The sequence below is a fragment of the Eptesicus fuscus genome, chromosome 15, assembly GCF_027574615.1.
Source record: "Eptesicus fuscus isolate TK198812 chromosome 15, DD_ASM_mEF_20220401, whole genome shotgun sequence".
NCBI classification, from domain to species: Eukaryota; Metazoa; Chordata; class Mammalia; order Chiroptera; family Vespertilionidae; genus Eptesicus; species Eptesicus fuscus.
This window is the reverse complement of record NC_072487.1, coordinates 71,938,257-71,960,921: the sequence shown is the minus strand read 5'-3', so window position 1 is coordinate 71,960,921 and position 22,665 is coordinate 71,938,257. Positions and strand designations below refer to the sequence as shown.

At 48.5% G+C, this 22,665-nt stretch overlaps 1 protein-coding gene and 1 non-coding gene across 15 annotated transcripts in view; both read left to right on the top strand.

The window, feature by feature from the left end:
- MAPKAP1 (MAPK associated protein 1) overlaps positions 1 to 22,665 on the top strand; it is a 199,553-nt gene that overhangs the window by 162,938 nt on the left and 13,950 nt on the right. For 13 of the 14 annotated variants that reach the window (XM_054726891.1, XM_028130852.2, XM_028130851.2 and 10 more), the window contains one exon: positions 4,291 to 4,428. The exons of the other annotated variant lie outside the window; for it this stretch is intronic. In XM_054726891.1, the coding sequence (XP_054582866.1) occupies positions 4,291 to 4,428 (138 nt within the window). The remainder of the gene's footprint in view (positions 1 to 4,290; positions 4,429 to 22,665) is intronic. 14 annotated transcript variants of the gene reach the window in all.
- Positions 21,077 to 21,207, top strand: LOC114227705 (small nucleolar RNA SNORA38). The gene has a single exon (XR_003613782.1). It is a non-coding gene; the product is annotated as a small nucleolar RNA SNORA38 (small nucleolar RNA).

Below are 22,665 nucleotides of genomic sequence, written 5' to 3'. Positions count from 1 at the left end.
TTCAGTTCTTATTAGTATATATCTAGTGACATTTGATCTCGTTCATCTAGAGGAAATGATGAACAACATAGACTGAGGAACAAGAACAGAACCAGAAGCAAGGAGGCATCGATCGGACTATCGGGCCTCAGAGGGAGGATAGGGGAGGGTAGGGGGAGGGTGGGGGGGAGGGGGAGAGTTCAACCAAAGGACCTGTATGCATGCATATAAGCCTATCCAACGGTTAAGTTCAACAGGGGATTGGGGCATGCGTGGGGAGAGGGGTGGGATGGGAATGGGGGGATGAGGACAAATATGTGACACCTTAATCAATAAAGAAATTTAAAAAAAAAAAAAAAAAAAAAAAAATAGGTGTGCACTTATTGTCACACTGGAATATTTATTCGTTCCTTGGTGAAAATGGAGCGAGAAGACTAAAACTGGGTGGGCAGAGTTCCTCATTATGTCCTCTTGACTCAACTGAACGAGTCTGTGCAGAGCAATGCAAAGAACCATATTTAGGAACCAAAAACCTGTGGGCGTGAAAATGGTTTTTCCACTTAGAAGCTCTCCAGCCTCAGACAAGCACCTTCCCCTCCCCTGGGGCGTTAGCTGTGTAATCTTGGACAAGTTACTTACCCTCCCTGTTTCAGTTTCCTCCTCCATAAAATAGGGACAAGTGTAGTAACCAACTTTATAAGGTTGTGAGGCTTGAATCAAGGTACACAAAGGGTTTCTAGCCGTGCTGGCACATGGTTGGTGCCAGTTAAGGTCACCCCTCTTTGCCCCTGGCCTGGACTGTGGCACCAGCCTCCTAACTGGTCTCCTCTCCACCAGGCTGCCTCCTCCGTCCAACCAAAAAGTAGACATCCATCAGACTCCCAGGTCAGGGACAGAAGAGGTCTCTGCTGCCAGGCTGGATTCTACAGGCTCCCTCTTCAGCAGTGGGGGCTGGGTGTGCTCAGGAGCCTGGGGGACTGCCTCGAGGGGGGGGGGGGCGCCCTGGGCCAGAATTAGAAAGCTGCCACTCCTTCAGCCAGAGCAAGCAGGGTCCCGAGGGGCCCGTGCCCTGCCTGAAGAGGCTGAGACTCACACATACCTCAAGGAGGAGGAGATTATTTAATTGTACAAAAGGATCCTCCCATCAGGAAAGATTCCCCTACAGGTTCCTTTAAATAGTGACTCCTCTAGGCAGGCGAGGGTTTTACAGATCATTAACTACTTGACTGAGAGCCTGCAGGGCAGAGAAACTTAAAACTCAAGTGTTGGGGGCCCTGCCAATTACAGATCAATCCAAAATGAAGATAAAGTATCTCTGGAACTGGAAGTCAGTGGGAAATGTGATTTGATTCAGACAAAAAATCTGATTTACGCACACCTTTTTTGGAACACGCCAATTGTTTTAAGTGGTGTTCCACCTGCCTGCCCATCTTGAACCTAATGCATTCATCTCCCACGTCTTCATCCTCAAACCCCAGACTTGGGGTTCTCCTCTCTGAACAGTGACTGCACAGTAACCCCAGGAAAGGGCGTCATTGGGAAAGTGTTCTCGTGGCTGCACAGAGCTTAGGCAACTGATGTAGAGAGATAGCCGGTAATGGATGAACTATACTGTAACAATTTGCAGATAAAAATAATAGAAGTTAAAGTGTACTTTACATGATAAAAGAAAGATGAAAGAGGACTAGAGTCTGTTACATCTGAGATGCTTACAAAAGTCCTGCTTTGTGAAGTAGGCTCTGTTGAAAAGATTGATGCAATGGGGAGTGACCTTGGCTTGGAGCAGGAGCTGGTGATGTATGTATGAGCATCCCTCTGCTAAATGGACCCAGATTTGTAGCACTAATATACATGGGAGCCCAGAACCAAACTCAGTACGGCAATAAATCAACAGCCACTTTGGGTGTCATTTCTGGTTTATATTCCACTGTTGTTCTATCACTTTAATTCATGTCACTATCATCTTTTCATCTGGAACAGTTTTATATAATTTTCCAGTGGAGTTACCTGACAAATCCTATCAAATTAACAAGGTACATTAACAATATTGACTGACTACGGCTTCAGGAGTTGCAGGGCCGTGGAACAAAATTTTAAAACCCTGTCTCTCTGGTGATGATTTTTTTTTTTTTTCCGTTCTCTCTCTGAGAAAGAAATGTGGGCAGGGTCTGTTCCACAGAAGAGAGATGCACATTTATTTCGCTCTGCTCATTTTGACTTTTATAAATGTCAGAATAAGCAGAAGAGGAGAGGGGACCAAAAAAAAAGAGAGAGAGAGAAACAATTGCTACCAACAACCGTGGCACAAGTACTTTTCTTCTTTCAGGGAACTATAGAAATATCCAGACCTTTAACAATTAATGACCGAATTGGCGGGAGGAGTGTAACCGGGTGGTCGTCATCTGTTTTAAGTGAAATGTAATAAAATAGGTCTCCTGATACATTCTTGCCCTCCTGAAATCATCTAGACCCGAGCGTCCAGAGTCCATTGGACTTACGACATTATGCCTAATTGAAATATGGTGTCCCTGAAATATGTCTAATGACAAATTCCAGCATTCGATTAATAAAAAAAAATACCAATTGTTTGTCTTTTCCAAAGACCACAGAATAATGGCCAGGGACAAGCCAGCGTATTGCATTGTCTCCGAAGACAGCTGACGAGACTCCCTGTAGTCTCCTGCCTTTGTCTGACTGTACGTGGGATTTCTTTATTCATAAGATAAAATAGAACCGAATGGAGTCTGTGGCAGACCTAATCATTAGGTTTTGTTTGTGTATGTTTTCTTTCTTTTTCTTTTTTATATTTGCTTTGAGACTATGGTCATTGTGGGGGTTTGTGGGGGTTTTTGTTGTTGTTATTGTTTTAATTGAACTGTTTTTTATCTGCTTTTTCTTTTGGCTTACTTAGTTTTCTCACATTATATTGAAACATTTCTAAGGGTGATCCAGAGAATGAAATATATTAACTCTGGTTGTCTTTTCTATTACAGTATGCACATTTGATTGTTTTATTCCTAATATCTTTACTTCATTTTGCTCTTTTCACTTTAACCCTGACCTTTAAACTGTGGCCTGAAAATTAATTACTTTCAAGACTCCATCTGGGGCCCACTCTGGCAGGCATGTGGAAGGTTTTTGTCTCACTTCATGAACGGAAATCCTGTTTTCAGCCGAAGAGGAAAGAGAGAGCATCTAGCCTCGGCCGTGTGTGTCAGGCTGAGCCTGTACGGCTGGTGACCAGGGGAACAGCGCTGTGCACTTCCACAGGTTCCCAGGACACCCTCCGTCCTGGGCGCCACCTGTGTCCTCCTGACACCTTTGCTCCCCGGCCCTGTGCAGTGTGGCCCGTCTGTCTCAGTTCTGAGGGGAAACCTGAAGTGCCGGGATGTGACATTCTGGATCTTCGTGGCATAAAGCCCACACCCCTGCTGACTCTCCCTCAGTGGAGCAGTGACCTCCTCAGCCTGCAGCCAGGCTCCAGCACTTAAACTTGGATGGCTTTATGTGAAGAACCTTTGATCCTCCTGCGACTTCCTTTACATCTAGCATGGATAGTGTCAGAGAAGGGAAGAGAGAGATTTTTCCCATTTTTAGTTTGTGAGATTTTTCCAGATTAGAAACTCTTCATATTGGTAGGTTGGCTATTTAGGCTAATATTACATGTAGGTGATAGTACAGATTTATCTCCAACCCAGATATTATTCTAAAATAACAACAAAAAAGACCACAGCTGGGGGGGGGGAGGGGACACCACTGATGCCCTGTTGGGTGGCTCATTTGGTTGGCGGGTGTGATCCCACACAAAGGAGGCAACCAATTGATGTAGCTCGCACATAGGAAACATCCATGTTTTCTCTCTCTCTCACATAAATATATATACATGTATATTTCTTTATATCCTCGGGTGAAGATTACAAAAAAAAACAACAACACAGACCACTGATCATAATTGGTTTTTAAATGAGCCTTATAGTTTATGTAATTGTAATATATAGATGATGTAGGGTTAACACAATGTAAGTAATTGTATGTGTTATATCTACAAAGGCATATTTCTTAATACTTTTTAATATAATTTTTGGTTGTCCACCCCCTCACCCACTCAAGAAACCAAACTGTGCAGCTTCTGTGTGCCATTTGGAGTCTCCTTAGGTCTGTCTTCAGCCCATGGCCTTCCCCAGAGCCCTACGAGAGAGCTCGTGTACCTCCAATGTGTGATTTACAAAGCAGGTCAAATGATTAAACTGAAATCACTTACACCTTCCACTTCTTGTGGCTTCTTTTTTTGTCCTCCCCTCGGCCTTACAGGTATCTCTGGAGACAAAGTAGAGATAGACCCTGTTACGAATCAGAAAGCCAGCACTAAGTTTTGGATTAAGCAGAAACCCATCTCAATCGATTCTGACCTGCTCTGTGCCTGTGACCTTGCTGAAGAAAAAAGCCCCAGTGAGTAGTCCCTTTTATTTATGTCTCCTTTCTCTCCCCCCCTCTTCCCTGTGTGCTGGGTGCCAGGAGAATATATTACCACCGTGTCCTTTTTTCCTTGGGTCTGTTTAATTCATTACCAGAAATTTCTTTTAATCAAATGGGATTGTATTATGGTGCCCAGAGCCTGACATGGTCCCCCTCCTGCTCCGTCTTGATGGCAGCAGAGAACCTCACAGCTCCTGACCCCAGTCGCCTCGCCTGGGCGCCGTGGGAGGAGGGGCCCTTCCTGCTGAGCATGTGCAGTCACCGGAGCCCTCATTTCTCTTGGTGCTTTCTGCCTCTTCCCTTTCGGGGGACTTGGCCAGTTAGTCCTGGGCCTGCCTTCCTGCCTTGCCAGATCGAGGGAAGCTGGGGATTTCCTCTGTCAGCTGAAGACTAGATTTAGATATCCATCATGCTGAAGTGTCAACACCCTCCAGATTATTGGCAGTTGCACGACCTACCAGCTCGTAATTAAACTCCTGCCTGGTCCTGCAGAAGAGATCGCTGCGGGTTGGCCGTCCTCTGCTTAGACTATGAAAGTAGATACAGTCTGGTGGTGTATTTTGGCATATTATATTTTTGCAGTTAAGTGATTGAGTGTAGCAGCTAGATTAATCATTTTTAGGACTTCGGTGGCATCGAGGGGCAGAAAGGACACAGATCACACTGAAATTCCTCCGTGGAAGAAAAAATTTTTAAATATAGAAGGATTTGTTAGTTGCCTGGAGAAGGCTGTGAGACAGTGGTTCTCAAAGTCTGGTCCATATCAGCATTGCCTATGGAGTTTACAAAATGCAATTACTGTCCTCGCTGGTTTTTCTCAGTGGTTAGAGCATTGGCCTATGAACTGAAGGGTCGTGGGTTCGATTCTAGTCAAGGACACCTACCTCGGATTGCAGGCTCGAGGCCAGGGCATGCGCAGGCAGCAACCAATCGATGTGTCTCTCTCACATTAATGTTTCTCTCTCTCTGTCTCTCCCCCTCCCTTCCACTCTAAAAACCAATGGGGAAAAAATATCCTCAGGTGAGGATAAATAAAAATGCAGTTACCCACAGCCCGCCCCAGTAGGTTCTGATTTGGTAACTTGGAATATAACTTGAGCATCTAATTTTTGTTGTTCCCCTTTTTACCAGTGTCCACTAAATTTGAGAACAAATGTTATAAGGAAAGATAAGAGATGTAAAGGCCAGCAAGTGTTTATAACATGGTTCCAGTTTTTGAGCTAATACTGACTAAACAGGGGCCTACCGAGCACAGCCCGCAGGGGGCCTGTAGGCTGGGCACATGCCGCACAGCCTCATTTATGGATGGGCATTTCACTGCTCCGTCCGTTCCGGTTGTGCTGGGCTGCATAGTCTTCTCTTTCAATTCATTGGCCTACAGCTTGGCAAGAAGGGAGAACTTAGTGGTATAGGGGGAAAGGAGGAAGGCCAAGCCCCCCCCCCCCCCCCCTCCACCCTCCTTCCCACCATTCCTGTCACCCCAGTGAGGCCTTGACTGCGATGGCTGCCAGAAGGGGCTGGTGAGAATATTGTCTCCTGCTCTGGGACCCTTGCCTCAGGGCTGCTCACTTCCCTCTGCTTTTAAATAAACATCTTCCTAATCCCTCTCACTCCAGCTTGTCGACCAATAGATATGTCATTGTTCTAGCATCTTTTCTTGTCTGGGAAGCTCTTTATATGTCCTTCAATTCTAAATGATAGCTTTGCTGGGTAGAGTGATCTTGGTTGTAGGTCCTTGCTTTTCATCGCTTTGAGTATTTCTTGCCCAGTCCCTTCTGGACTGCAAAGTTTCTATTGAGAAAACAGCTGATAGTCTTAATGGGAGCTCTCTTGTAGATAACTAAATGCTTTTCTTTAAAAAAATAAATAAATTTTTCTTCTTAATCCTCACCTGAGGACATGTTGAAAGAGAGGGAGAGAGAAACATCAGTGTGAGAGAGAAACATCAATGAGAGAGAGAAATGTTAATCAGTTGCCTTCTGTTCAAACCTGAAACCCAGGTATGTGCCCTGACTGGGAATCGAACCAGCAAGTTTTTGGTACATGGAGAATGCTTGACCAACTGAGTCACTCTGTCCAGGCCCAACTGCTTTTCTTGCTGCTTTTTAGATTCTCTCTTTCGCCCTAGCTAGTTTGGCTCAGTGGATAGAGTGTTGGCTTGTGTACTGAAAGGTCCCGGGTTTGATTCTGGTCAAGGGCACATGCCCGAGTTGCAGGCTCTATCCCCAGTAGCGGGTGTGCAGGTGGCAGCCGATCAGTGATTCTCTCTCATCATTGATGTTTCTAGCTCTCTCTTCCTCTCCTTTCCTCTCTGAAATCAATAAAAAATATACATATTTTTAAAAAAGATTCTCTCTTTGTCTTTAGTGTTTTGCATTTTAATTATGTGTCTTGGTGTGGGCTTCTTTGGGTTCATACTATTTGGGACTCTGCATTTCCTGGACTTGTACGTCGTCTTCCTTTATGGCTAGGGAAATTTTCTGTCATTTTTTCAAGTAGGTTTTCAATTTCTTGCTCTCTCTTTTTTCCTTCTGGCACTCCCATGATGCAAATGTTGATATGCTTGAAGTTGTCCCAGAGACTCCTTACACTATCTTCATTTGGGGGATTTTTTTTTTCTTTTTGCTCATTCTGATTGGTTCTTTATAGTTCAGATCACTAAAATATATATATATATATTCTTGAAAGTTACAGGCTTACAGAATAAATTTCAGACTCCTCAGCATAGCCTTTACAGACATTGACACTCCAGGCTCATAGCCCATAACTTCCCATCCTGAAATTGTGTGCTTTTGCAGTTCCACACTGCCTGGAATATCCCTCCAACCTGGCCCCCTAACTCCCGGACACTTCCATTACCTGTGCCCACCCAGCCCACTCATTCTTCAGATCCAGCTCAAATGCCAGGCTCTCCCTCTGCCAGGAGTTGTGCACACTGCTGGTAAAGCACCTCCCACACTGTGCTGTTCTTATTTGGGGTCTGCCCCTCTCTCCCACCCCTCTCCATGCTGAACTGAGTGGCCCAGGACCTGGTTTCTGTATCCTCAAGCCCTAGCACAGTGCCTGCAGAGGTGTCCTCAGGGAATGTTTGCTGTCTTGAAATTGAACTGAATGAGGCCAGAATTTAGAAACCCAAAGTTATTCAACATAATTGATGTTTAAAGTGCCCAAACAAAGATGTATTAAATGAATCGGCTTGATGCTGGGTTTTTTTATGATTTCCAGTATCTTCATCAAATTAATTCAGTGAGTTAATCTATAAAAAGTTCATCTTCAAGACCATCATCAGACCACAGAATTAATCTACTGAACTGCTGCTGCTTTTTTTAAAGGATTAATGGTAACCCTTTTTATCTTTTGTGTCTGTTGAACCTTAGAAAAAAGTTATTTTAACAGCACTAAAGAAATGAAAGTCACTATATTTCATAAGTTTAGTCTGTGATTGTTATCAGCATAGTGATGTATGTTTGTAGCTGAGTTTACATCAAAAATTATTCTTAGGGCCTTCTTGAATGAATTATGGCAAAGAGAGAGAGTCTAGAAGTAGATAAGGTTTTTGATTTCTGCAATATATTTCCTTTTTCATGTTTTTATCTCCTGTAACACAAGTGTCTTGCTGAAGACTAGAACGTGTGACCAACTAAAATAATTTCATTGTGAACACAGAGCGAACGTGTTATTAAACAGCCTTCTTCACAAAAAGGGAGGATAATGAAGTTGTTCCTGGTCTTACTTGAGACATGTTTGTCAGGATTTTGAACAAAAAAAGAAATGATTTTTAAAAACCTTCAAATATGGCCAGTTTGCAGTGTTTATTGAGAAAGCTGCTGTCAAGCCATTAATTTGGTCGTCATGAACACAACTCAAGTTTAATGGATGCCATTTCCAAAAAGTGTGTGAACAGCTGACTTGGCAGAGGGACTGAGCATTAGCGCGCCTGCAGTGAAACGCATAATTACATCCATTGTGGGCCAGAGGGACCAGGCTCTGGAGCCATGCTCCATGAAGAGCAGCTCTGTGGCTGTTTCCCCACCTGACTCCTCCCTCTCCGGCCGGGCTCTCGGAGGGAGGTTCGGTGCTCTGTCCCTGGAACTGGAGGACTAAATAGAGACACGCCTTTTTTAAACATTGGACATTGTAAATATGGACTCTTAAAAGACTTAGTTGAGAAAATCTGGGTCTCCAAAGTGCAGAAATTAAGAATAATTTCTGCCTTCCCAGACTTTAAAAAGAAAAATAGCATATGCTGCCATTATTATTTAAATCAGTGATTTCTCAGTCTGGATTTGCCACTCCTATGGATATCTTTTGCTGTTTTGAAGGCTGTCACAAACCTCTAAGAGATGGATTAATTTTAACTGAACAGAGATGTGTATGGCACATAGGAAAGGAGAATGTTTCCATATCAGAAGCTGCCATGGTTAAAGATCTTAGAGAAATAATTCTCCATCGTCACACAGGCCTCGCATAGGCTTTGAATACAGCAGGCTCTCTCTTTAAGTGCTTGCCTCGAATTCCAACACTGAAACAAAAGCAAGGGACCTACCTCCTGTGAACTAGCACCCATCTGAGACTCTCAGCTGTATTCACATAAACTACCAGGCTCAGCCAGGCCAGGTCTGCTTTTCTCATAGGAAGGTTGTGCAGGTTCAGGGTCTTTAAAGGAAGCAGCCTGTCATTAAGAAATCGGATTTCCTAGTAAACCTTAATAAAGTAGCTGTCGTCTTTATAGCTGAAAAAGAGCTCTGTATCTCAATTAAATATAGATAATATAAAACCGTAAGGAAGCAGCATAATAGAGGTAACCTGATTACATTCTCTCGCAATAGTATAATTTAAAGGAAATCTGATTCTGTTGATGCTGGTTATGTTGGTGGGGGATTATTGGTTTGGGGTTTGTTTGCTTATTGGTTTGTTTTTGTCCAAAATACTGTTTGGCTACAGGGTAGGAACTCTGGGATTGAGTTAACACAGCGGTGGGAGACTGGTAAGCCCCCCTCGTGAATAGAATCTGCGGAATATTTGCAATGAGATTCAGTTAAGGTTGTGAGTTAAATTAGCTGGGCTTATTGGTGACCTCCTGCTTAAATGAATCTTTCTTTTCATAAGTACTTGACAAGATCTGTAAAGTAGTGTATTTAATTTACTAATTAAATTAAAGCTCCTGAATAATGATTTGTCCACATTGATTTAGCTTAAATAGAAAAGATCACCATTGTTGTGATCTTCAGGAACCTTAATAGCCAAACCAGTTCGACACAAAGGCCTCTTGTGTTTTATAGGTCAGAATTACATAGGTAAGCCGGGCTGTAATTGAATTGCCTGCACTGCACCCTGCAGTTGCAGATTTCCTGTGCCTTCCTGTCCCATTGTTGCACTGGGGCTTAAGAGAATGTTAACGCGGTAATAGGCACAGGGCCTTCCCCATTATACGTCTCGCTATCGAGCGGTTCTGCATGACTAGTTAAAGAAGATGGCAAGAAGATTAATGAAAGCAAGGCTAATACAGAAGGGGGTACTTTCGCAAGACTTCTATCGAGGAGATATTAGAGCTGAACCAGAGCTTGGCTTTTTCTTTATCCTGTGACCTTTGAACCTGCCTTACTGTTGAGAGCTGCCAGGGAAGTCGACATTTTGATTGATGTTGGTACACGAGTCAGTCTTTCCCATTGAATTCCACATCTGCACGAAAATAGCTTTTCCAGCAGAATTCATACTGGCTAGAAGTGATAGCCAAATTGATGGCTGAAATGCTTTTATGTAGTTTTCATTTAAGCCTAAAGATATTTGATCTTTTAATTCGGTATCCAGTTTTCATAGACTATATGCATTCACTTACATGTCCTTAAAGGGTTCATCAACTCATAGAGGAAAAAACAGTATTAAGAGTGTTCAAAGGTTTGCAGAGTTCCAAGGAGGCTTTATGGGGAGTAAAAGCAGTCATTAAACAAACCTTTCAAAAACAAAAATCAGTCTGAGGGGCCAGGCAAACTGACTTGAAGGTCTTTGTAAATTAAGCTAAGTATCTGTTTTTAGGAAACTATACATGGGGAAGTCTGAAATCTTGCCTACGTACCCCACCTGAGCCCCAGCTCAGAGGTTCCCTTGATCTACCCAGATGCTGGGTCCCCTAACCTTGACCTTGGGACACTAGCATTCCATCTGAAAGGGATTGTCATGTTCTGCTTATAAGACAGCCCTGTGTTCTTACTAATTCTGTTACCTTGCTTGTGGAGCTGCAGGCCACTAGTGTGTGTGTGTGTGTGTGTGTGTGTGTGTGTGTGTGTGTGAGTGTGCGCGCGCACATCCCCTCTCCCAACAAAGAGTTGGCAGAAGGACTCGGGTTTTGTTACTGAAATTGACTTGGGTACACCCGAGTCCATGCACTGAATTTTCTGACCACCTGATTCATTTTCTCCCTATTTGACAAGGGTAGTTCTAGCAGAGAAAATACGTGCACACACACACCGATGTGACAGGTATTCCTGTTCCTAAAGGAGGAGGTACCCAGGAATTTTGTCATATTTAAATTCTCAGGAGAATACATAAAAGGAAAATGAGGATGATGTTGGCCACCGCTGAATATAAGAGCTACACCTGAGGTAGGTGGGTGGCTGGCCATGGCCGTGCACGTGCACGTGGCGGCAAACTGTAGGCCCCAGTAGGTAGGGCACTTGCATTTATACTCACATGGACCTGTAGCCCAGAGAAGCTGCAGCCCATCCTCAGGCTCTGTCGGTTCCCAGGACGTCCAGACACTTCTAACGTTAGGTGGGCCAGCTACGTTGTGTTGTTATTCTCTGACAAGGACTTATTTCATAAGTTCCAGATCAAATACGGTAAGTACTGCTCGATTACAGAGCACAATGGACACGAACATATTAAATGCCCCAGTTATTGAATTGCCTTTTCATAAAAGTACTCTGGAGCACAATCAGGAGCAGGCAGTGCCTCATCCTTTTAACAGATATGTTTCCTAGCCCTATTAAAAGGGGTCTTCATCTATCCTGTCAAAGGGAGTCTGCTGGGGTTTTTTAGTTTAATTACACTACCCAATTAAAACTCCTTGCTGCATGTGGATGCGCCTCTCCTTGGGCCTGAGTGGATATGACATTTACAAGGCTCGCCTTTCAAGCAGACAATAGTGTGATTGATGAGGTGCACGTTCAGTGAAGGAGGCGAGTGCCTGTGGAAGTGCTGCTTAGTGCATTTTGATTTATTTATCATCTTCTTCCAAAACGAGGGAGCTGCTGGGAGATGGGTTTAGGCAACCAGGGAGACCACCTCAATTTTTCCAAGTGTATGGAAGGAAGAGACCTGGAGTGTGCCACAGGATAAAGGTGGAGAAAATCTATAAGCTTGGGGTGAACTTGCATCACCGAACGCCAGGCTGCATTCTGCAGTTTTTTGACTCCGTTTGGTTTCCAGTAACCTCAAGCTGCAATCTGTGCTTCAGGGGACCTTTCTCGGGGGCTAGATAACATTGGCCAGGCCCCTGTAAACTTAGCTCGAGGGAGCTAACCCAGCATGTGTCCCGTTGTCTGACCTATTCGTTAACGGACACCTGACGTGTGCACTAGGCACGCCGGTGTAGACTCCCAGCTGCTTCCTCCAGAAATTCAGCAGCTTCTGTCCAGGGGCTACGTCAGTGCTCAGTGACTCTTAACTCAGCCTGGGCATTTTGAGCATTTGAAAGTTGCTTCTGGAATGTGGATTGTGCAAGAGCAAGGGAGGCTCTTCAACAAAGAAATGGGGAGGCACAATGGAGAAGGTCTCAAGGTTATAGTGAAAAGGCACACCCGGCCTCTTGTTCTTAACCAGCTCCTGCTGTTCACCCTCCGCGTGTGATAGACACTGGGCCCAGTGTGCTTGTCTCTGTAGTTTCTGGAAAAGAGTGTTTTGGTACAGTGTGTAGTCTCTGGAGGGTCAGCACTCTGAATTCAGGAGGCGGGAGGTTCTTCTCTGAGCCCCATACAGATTATAAGAACATCTCCCGGCCCTAGCTGGGGATAGAGCGTTGGCCGGCAGACTGAAGGGTCCGAGGTTCAATTCAGTCAAGGGCACATGCCTGGGTTTCGGGCTCATCCCCAGGAGGCAGCTGATTGATGGTTCTTACTCATCATTGATATCTCTCTCTCTCTCTCTCTCTCTCTCTCTCTCTCTCTCTCTATCTCCCTTCCTCTCTGAAATCAATAAAACTATATATTTTAAAAAATAAAACAAAAATTGTTTAAAAAAATAAAAGGAAACCCCCCCCCCCATATTCATTATCAGGTGCTACAGTTGCTCCATAGAGGCTGTTGAGGACATGTTTGCTAACTGTGTAACATGTAGAATGTCTGTGTTTGTGATCAAGATTGGCTAGTGGGTTTTCTTACATTTCCTATAAACTTTCCTCATTTTTCCATAGGACTTATTAATAAACAAAGAATTTACTTGCTTTGAACAGAATATTGATATTTGTTAGAATAGAAAACATTTTTGAGGTATGAACTTTTTTCCTTCCTTGGGAGAAGCATTCTTTTTCCTTATTAAGTTTTCCCTTAATTGTTGACCTGGGCCTATGGACCCATAATAACGAAATCGTTATCTGGGTATAATGGAGAATTTGCATATTTACACATTTTTCTAGATTTGTATTACCATTTCCTCAAATTCTTTTTTTCTTCATTTTAACTTCAGAAGAGATCCTAATTGAGAAGAGGGTAAAGGCAGGGACTGTTTTCTGCTGAAAAACTCTGTGTGAAAGATTTCTCAGAAGAGAAACCAAGATGGCGGCATAGGTTAAACACCTAACCTGCAGCCGGGCACAACAATTTCAAAAATACAACTAGAGGTCAGAACGGACATTGTCCAGAACCACAGGAGAGCTGGCGGACTGAAATGCCCACAGCTGGGGGGAAGGAGAAGGCCACGGGGACAGTCGGGGAAGCCGTAAAAGCCTGAGGTATGGAGAAACGGGCGGAGACACGAGCACACGCGCCTGCGGGGAGGATGGAACCGGAGAAGAGGGGGCGGCTGATGACCTGGCCGGAGTTCACTGGCAGGAAGGAGATAAAGGCTCCGGAGTGCGCTGAGCACCAGCTCCGATTGCACTGAACCCCATTCCGGGCGAAACCCTGGGAAACTCACTCACTTTCGCAACTCCGCCGCCCCCGCAGGCTGCCCGGCCCGGGACGCTGGGGACGCCGCCACAGCGGCGGCGCCGGGAGCCCGGCGGCCTCCCAGCACCCGTCCCCGCCGCGCAGCCCCCGCGCGCCTGGTGCCGCGGGCCGCGCACCCGGCACACCGGACGGAGGCCCGGGCGCCCTCTCCGTGCACCTCCCGGCGGCGCTAGACTTCAGTAGAGTTGACTGAATTCAAGGGATTAAGAAGTATAAATTGGGGGGACGCCGCGGCGGCGACGTCCGGAACGCGGCGATGGCGGTGCCTGGAGCTCGGCGGCCGCCCAGCGCCCGTCCCAGCCGCGCGGCCCTCGCGCGCCTGGTTTCGCGGGACGCGCGCACCGCGCACCGGACGGAGGCCCGGGCGCCCTTTCCGTGCACCTCCCGGCGGCGCTAGACTTCAGTAAAGTTGACTGAAATGAAGGGATTAAGAAGTACAAATTGAGAAGTTTGAAAAAGATGGCGGCGGAGGTTAAAGGCTGTTCTGTTGCCTCGCACCCAGCGAAATCGGAGGGGATGAGGTGTGGAGGTGCGTGGGTCTGGCTGGTGGCGGGGGAAAGGGGCTTTTGTTCCAAACCTAAGGGAGATTAGCTCTCCATCACCCTGAAACCCATCTTCTGGCGAACCCCGGGAAACCCAGATGCCTGCGGGGAGAGGCGGGACTCTTGCAGAGGTGCGCCCAGCAATCAGTGTTTGCTGCGCTGGAGTGCGGAACGAGGGGACTTAGATACATGGAAGGCAGAAGGACCAGACTCACAGCCATCGAGGCTCGCCGCACCATGGCCTGTTGGCGCCCTGAGACCCCGCCCCGCCCTGGGTCCCGCCCAGCACGTCTTGAAGACCTGCCCCGCAAGTCTTGCAGGCACACCTGCGCCCCAAGCAACGGCTTATGCATGTGGGTGGACTGCCCTCTGGCAGCGGACCAGATGATCTGCTGTTCTAGTCGGACTGCTCCAGGGCCACTCAGACAGGAGGAAGAAACTACAGTTTTTGCTGTAATCCTTGCTGAGTGCCTAAGGCAGTAGCTGATCTACACCCCATTGGAGACCCAGAAACGAGGGCATCTAGTGGTCTGTGGGAGATGACACCAGATTTCAACCACGTGCATAAGGGACACATTCAACGGGAATATTCAGTGAGCGCCAAAGCTTTGCTGCACCAAGATCCGGCCCATAAACGTGTCTCCTGCACAGCAACTCTTCCTTTATAGACAAAGAGAGCCCCCCCAGTGACACCAACAACAATCAAGACTTAACTATACAAAGGAGGACCAAGATGGAGGCATAGGGCGGAAGCCTGATTGTTGCCTACCACAACAACTTTGAGACTACGACAAGAGAGCAGAGCAGACGCCATCCAAGACCACCATAGGGCTGGCTGAGTAGATGCTCTACAACTAGAATAAAAGAGGGGGATGTGGGATGATGCTGATGCCGGTGACCCAAAGACCACACTTTAAGAACTACAGCTCAGGCGACACAAAAGAACTATGGCTCAGGCGATACAACAGCGGCCTGGAACGTGCTCGGCGCAGTTCCCCCGGCGGTCTCCGGCTGAGGGGACGGCTCCACTGGCAGCCAAGCACGGACAGACGAGCCCCTATGAGACATGGGGTGGGAGACTCCGCGCTTGCTGACCTCTGAGTCCGTCAAGAATCTCAACGCCCCGGAAGCGGCCAGGTGCGCATGCTCGGCGACCGGCCACCGATGCAGACCCAAGGGCCGACACAGCGACGCCAGACTGGCCCACCGCCATGCACCGGGTGCACTGGAGCTTCACCGAGCCGCCGCCCGACGAGTTCTGCAGCAGCCATACTGGAGCTCCGGAAGGATGGCCAGGGGAATTGCTGAGGGGGGATTGACCGGCAGGAATTGGGATCGGGAAGACGGGGCCCCGCTGAGACCCGGGTGCGGGCGGGGTTGCGCGCCTCTGGGCTCGGGTGTGGTCACACGCCTCTGGGTATAAGTGAGGCCTCACGTCCCTGGGTCTAGGTGAGGCCACATGCCCCTGGGTCCAGGTGAGGCCGGACTCCGGGTCCGGGTGAGGCCAAGTGCCCCTGGACCCGGATGACGCTGGATCCCGTGCCCGGGCGATGCCAAGCGCCCCTGGGTCTGGGAGAGCCCACACACCCCTGGGTCCAGGCGAGACCATGTGTCCCTGGATCCGGGTGAGGCCGCGTGCACCTAGGCCCGGGTGAGCCCAAGTGGCCCTGGGTCTGGGAGAGGCCAAGCGTCCCTGGGTCCGGGTGAGACCATGTGTCCCTGGATCCGGGTGAGGCCTCGGGCACCTAGGCCCGGGTGAGGCCACGTGCCCCTGGGTCTGGGAGAGGCCAAGCGTCCCTGGGTCCGGGCGAGACCATGCGTCCCTGGATCCGGATGAGGCCTCGTGCACCTAGGCCCGGGTGAGCCCAAGTGGCCCTGGGTCTGGGAGAGGCCAAGCGTCCCTGGGTCCGGGTGAGACCATGTGTCCCTGGATCCGGGTGAGGCCTCGTGCACCTAGGCCCGGGTGAGCCCAAGTGGCCCTGGGTCTGGGAGAGGCCAAGCGTCCCTGGGTCCGGGTGAGACCATTTGTCCCAGGATCCGGGTGAGGCCTCGTGCACCTAGGCCCGGGTGAGCCCAAGTGGCCCTGGGTCTAAGAGAGGCCAAGCATCCCTGGGTCCGGGTGAGACCATGTGTCCCTGGATCCGGGTGAGGCCTCATGCACTTAGGCCCGGGTGAGCCCAAGTGGCCCTGGGTCGGGGAGAGGCCAAGCGCCCCTGGGTCCGGGTGAGACCATGTGTCCCTGGATCCGGGTGAGGCCTCGTGCACCTAAGCCCGGGTGAGCCCAAGTGGCCCTGGGTCTGGGAGAGGCCAAGCATCCCTGGGTCCGGGTGAGACCATGTGGCCCAGGATCCGGGTGAGGCCTCGTGCACCTAGGCCCGGGTGAGCCCAAGTGGCCCTAGGTCTGGGAGAGGCCAAGCATCCCTGGGTCCGGGTGAGACCATGTGTCCCTGGATCCGGGTGAGGCCTCATGCACCTAGGCCCGGGTGAGCCCAAGTGGCCCTGGGTCGGGGAGAGGCCAAGCGTCCCTGGGTCCGGGTGAGACCATGTGTCCCTGGATCCGGGTGAGGCCTCGTGCACCTAGGCCCGGGTGAGCCCAAGTGGCCCTGGGTCTGGGAGAGGCCAAGCGTCCCTGGGTCCGGGTGAGACCATGTGTCCCTGGATCCGGGTGAGGCCTCGTGCACCTAGGCCCGGGTGAGCCCAAGTGGCCCTGGGTCTGGGAGAGGCCAAGCATCCCTGGGTCCGGGTGAGACCATGTGTCCCTGGATCCGGGTGAGGCCTCGTGCACCTAGGCCCGGGTGAGCCCAAGTGGCCCTGGGTCTGGGAGAGGCCAAGCGTCCCGGGGTCCGGGTGAGACCATGTGTCCCTGGATCCGGGTGAGGCCTCGTGCACCTAGGCCCGGGTGAGCCCAAGTGGCCCTGGGTCTGGGAGAGGCCAAGCGTCCCTGGGTCCGGGTGAGACCATGTGTCCCTGGATCTGGGTGAGGCCTCGTGCACCTAGGCCCGGGTGAGCCCAAGTGGCCCTGGGTCTGAGAGAGGCCAAGCGTCCCTGGGTCCGGGTGAGACCATGTGTCCCAGGATCCGGGTGAGGCCTCGTGCACCTAGGCCCGGGTGAGCCCAAGTGGCCCTGGGTCTGGGAGAGGCCAAGCGTCCCTGGGTCCGGGTGAGACCATGCGTCCCTGGATCCGGATGAGGCCTCGTGCACCTAGGCCCGGGTGAGCCCAAGTGGCCCTGGGTCTGGGAGAGGCCAAGCGTCCCTGGGTCCGGGTGAGACCATGTGTCCCTGGATCCGGATGAGGCCTCGTGCACCTAGGCCCGGGTGAGCCCAAGTGGCCCTGGGTCTGGGAGAGGCCAAGCGTCCCTGGGTCCGGGTGAGACCATGTGTCCCTGGATCCGGGTGAGGCCTCATGCACTTAGGCCCGGGTGAGCCCAAGTGGCCCTGGGTCGGGGAGAGGCCAAGCGTCCCTGGGTCCGGGTGAGACCAGGTGTCCCTGGATCCGGGTGAGGCCTCGTGCACCTAAGCCCGGGTGAGCCCAAGTGGCCCTGGGTCTGGGAGAGGCCAAGCATCCCTGGGTCCGGGTGAGACCATGTGTCCCAGGATCCGGGTGAGGCCTCGTGCACCTAGGCCCGGGTGAGCCCAAGTGGCCCTGGGTCTGGGAGAGGCCAAGCATCCCTGGGTCCGGGTGAGACCATTTGTCCCTGGATCCGGGTGAGGCCTCTTGCACCTAGGCCCGGGTGAGCCCAAGTGGCCCTGGGTCGGGGAGAGGCCAAGCGTCCCTGGGTCCGGGTGAGACCATGTGTCCCTGGATCCGGGTGAGGCCTCGTGCACCTAGGCCCGGGTGAGCCCAAGTGGCCCTGGGTCTGGGAGAGGCCAAGCGTCCCTGGGTCCGGGTGAGACCATGTGTCCCTGGATCCGGGTGAGGCCTCGTGCACCTAGGCCCGGGTGAGCCCAAGTGGCCCTGGGTCTGGGAGAGGCCAAGCATCCCTGGGTCCGGGTGAGACCAGGTGTCCCAGGATCCGGGTGAGGCCTCGTGCACCTAGGCCCGGGTGAGGCCACGTGCCCCTGGGTCTGGGAGAGGCCAAGCGTCCCTGGGTACGGGTGAAGCCAGATCCTGGGTCCGGGTGAGGCCGTGCGCCCCTGGATCCATCCGGGTGAGGCTGGGTCCCAGGCCCGGGTGAGACCACGCGCCCCTTGGGTATGGGTGAGGCCACGTGCCCCTTAGTCCGGGTGACGCCGTGCCCCTGGGTTCGGCCGAGACCAAACCAGAGGGAGTCGGACCTCCGTTACCACCAATTGTCCACCATCCAGAGCTGAGGGGTCAGTGCTGACATGTACACATAAGGAACTACTGGTCATCGAAATTGGGTCTCAAAAGAACTGTTGGTCCAGGGGGAAGCTCACTACAGATTGATTCATTTGCCTGTCAGCATAAATATTATTGCTCGTCTCACATTCAGTTCTTATTAGTATATATCTAGTGACATTTGATCTCATTCATCTAGAGGAAATGATGAACAACATAGACTGAGGAACAAGAACAGAACCAGAATCAAGGAGGCATCGATCGGACTATCGGGCCTCAGAGGGAGGATAGGGGAGGGTAGGGGGAGGGTGGGGGGAGGGGGAGAGTTCAACCAAAGGACCTGTATGCATGCATATAAGCCTATCCAACGGTTAAGTTCAACAGGGGATTGGGGCATGCGTGGGGAGAAGGGTGGGATGGGAATGGGGGGATGAGGACAAATATGTGACACCTTAATCAATAAAGAAATTTAAAAAAAAAAAAAAAAAAAAAAAAAGATTTCTCAGCTGGATAAATGATGGGGGAAATCTGTTTCCCTTGCCTCCTGCCAAGCTCCAAATTGTGTTTTCATAATAAATAAATGGAGTGCTTAGATTTTAAGTTATTCTTATAGGCATGGAAAAAGTAAGCCATTCTTTCATTAAAATCAAAATTTGTATTGCTTATAAGACTCCCATAGGCTACTTCCAGGACAGGGTAACTGCTAACAGATTAGCCCTTCTATCATAAATGACTGGAAAACTGCACAAAGTAAAAGGAACTGTTTTCAGGCTAGAAAACAGGCAGCACAAGCCTATGAGCCCTGAGAGAAGGGAAACAAATGAGGTGAGACCTACTATCACTTCAGCTTTCTTCCAGCGTTGCCCAAGAAGAGTGCAGCAGGCTCAGTGAGTTGGGAGGAAGAGATCAGAGTTGGAGGAGGCTGAAGCAACTGAAATTTGCAAAATAAAGTATGGAGGAGGGAGCTACACTGAAAGCTATAAAAAAGGCCCTTAAATCTTTGTCTGTATACTCAGCTGTGCCTCCTGGAGTGCGACCTCACAAGGCTGGTCAGAGAACAACTACTGGGGCGCTATAAAATTGAGTTCTGGCCAACCAGAGCGGAGCATCCAGGGTATTTGGTAGTGACTCCAGAAAGGCCCATCTTAGGAGTATGACTAAACTAGCCCTGTATTAAAGATTGCTTCAATCTTTGCCTAATAAAGCTTTAAATGGAGTCTTAAAAAGAGAAAACTGATCCAGAACTAAGCCCAATACTCTTTAAAGGATGAAAACAAAATGCAGACACCCCACAATGTAATGTGTATAGTGTCCAGCATTCAATCAAAAATTACTAAACAAAGAAGAAGGAAAATGTGTCCTATAACCAGGAGAAAAATCTATCAGTAGAAACAGCCAGAAATGGCAAAGATGATAGAATTAGCAGATAATTACAGTAAGTCTTCAATTAATGTTGTCGGTAGGTTCTTGGAAACTGGAACTTTAAGCAAAATGATACATAATGAAACCAATTTTACCATAGACTAGTTGATATAAACAAATGTTAAGTTCCTAAAGCATATTTCTGGTCAAAAAAAATCACCAAACTTCTAAAGACCCCAAATACTTGTAGTGTTAAACACTGAAGTAAACGTGAACTATATATACATTTAAGAAAGATTAATAAAAACAAGGTAATTATTTCCCCATCTGTTTATTCCAGTTCAGGCTCCCAGGTGGCCAGATCCTATCCCAGCAGCTCAGGGCTCGAGGCAGAAACCAGTGCTGAACAGGATGCCCTTCCATTGCAGGGCACACTCACACCCTCCATACTCAGACAACCAGTGAACCTAATGTGCACATCTTCCAGATGTACCTGGAGAAAACTCATGCAGACATGGGGAGAACATGCAGACTCCACACAGACAGTGGCCCCAAGCCAGGAATCAATTTTTTTTTCCTCATCAACATTAATGAAACAGTGTTGAACAAAATGATGTTAATTCGATGACCTGATGTACTTTAAAATAGCTAATATAAATGTGTTCAAAGATTTAAAGGAAAACCAGAACTCAAAAAAAAAGAAAAATTGAAACTATTAAAAAAGAACCACATGAAAATTCTGGAGTTGAGAAATACAATACCTCAATCAAAAAATTCACTGATGGGAGCAGATTAGGGATATTAATTTAAAAGGTCAGTGTATTATCTATTGTGGCATCATAAATTGCTCCAAAACTTGGTGTCTTAAAGCAACAACATTTATTATCTCACAGTTTTGTGGTCAGGAATCCAGCACAGCTCAGCTGGGTCTTCTGCCTCAGGGTCTCTCACAAGACTGCAATCAAGGTGTCATTCGGGGACACAGTCATCTCCAGGTTCAATCAGGCAGGATCTGCTTCCCAGCTCACTGAGCGGTTGCTGGCAGAGTTTATTTCCTTGTGAGCACCCTTAGTTCTTTGTCACTTGGGCCTTTCTATGGGGAAGCTTATGAGGTGGCACACAGCTGGCTTCACCAAAGAAGCCAAGAGCAGGAGAGTTCTAGCAAGAAAGAAGTCATAATTGTTTGTAACCTGGTCTCAGCAGTAACATCCCAACACTTTTGCTGTATTTATTCATCAGAACTATGTCTCTAACCCTCCTACAAAGGTGTGTCTGTGGTTCCCTGTCTTTGGACATGTAAAAATTGGAGACAAAGAAATGTGGACTTGGAGAAGTCTGGGGACAGCTTGCTCCCTGGAGGCTCAAGATCAACCATCCCACATAGAAAAAAAAAAAGCAAGTCTCTAGGTCAAGCCCACAAACAAGGAGATTACAGAAGGGTGTGACAAGCAGGAGGCAGGATTATTGGGAGCCATTTCAGAATCTGCCTACAAAATCAGTGAACCTGAAGACAGGACAGCAGGAACTATTCTAACTGAAGCACACAGAAAACGTGGGTGAAAAGAACAGAGACTGTGGAATGATACCAACTGTTCTAACATAGTGTATGTAATTGGAGTCTCAGGTATGGGGGAGAACACTTTTCCAGATTTGATTTTAAAATATCGATTTGTTAATCTTGGAAGCCCAGTGAAGGCTAAACAGGATAAATACATAGAAAACCACATCAAGGCACATTGTAATCAAATTGCTGAAAACCAGTGATAAAGAGAAAAATCTGAAAAGTGGCCAGAGAAACCAAGATAAGAATGATTGCTGACTTCTCATCAGAAATAATGCAATCTGCAGTACAATGGAGTGACTTAATGTGTGCTGCTTAATTCCTGCAACAACTCTGTGGGGTATTATATACATTTATTTATATAAAACCCTAATATGCACATCGACTGAACAGGTTGGCAGGGGGCGGGGCCAGTGAGCGTGTGGCACCAGGCCACCAGCCAAGGCGGGTGCCAGCAGGGGCCCCCTGATTGCCCTGCCAGTCGCCCCACAGATCGGCCCTGATCGCCGGCCAGGGCTAGGGACCCTATCCTCTATATTGGGAGCAGTCTCTTAGATTTAAAAATTAAAACCTGGCACCGAAAAAATAGGATGATGCGGTGATGACACGCATGGACTCTGGCTTGCACATTTTGTGGTCAGCCCTGATTCTGACACTTATAACTGTGGGACAAAGCCAATTACTTAACTTCTCTCTGCTTCAGTTTTTCCACCCATAAGATGAGGAAAATGGTACTACTGCCTCAGAAGGATCATGTTATGTACTACTTTTTATAATCGGGGCAAAAAAAATGTAGCTGCCCATACAACAGCAAGATGCCTTTCACCTGTATGAAAAGTATGGTCACTGGTGCATGCAGCGTCCCAGATTGCAAGAGGGATGTCCCCCAAGGGTCCTGGTTTGCGAGAGAGCGAGTTTGGGCTGAGGGACCCCTCCCTCCCATGCACAAATTTCATGCACCGGGCCTCTAGTTTATTATAAAATCCTAGGATTGTTGATTTTTATTCTAGCAACAACTCGATAAGGCAGATATTATTCCCATTTTATAAATGAGGAATCAGAGCTCAAAGAAGTTACATACTTACCCAAAGGTACATATAAATGATAGAGCTTTACATTCTTCCTTCCGCCACTGACATGAAGCCAAGGCACTTAAACTGCTTTCTTTTTTTGATGGAAGAGTATCCCTATCTCTGACTCAGAGTCTACAAGGGCTTTTAACAAATTTTCAGCCATGCTTGTTTATCTGGACTTCTTCTAACCTTTTGCACTCGGATGTCA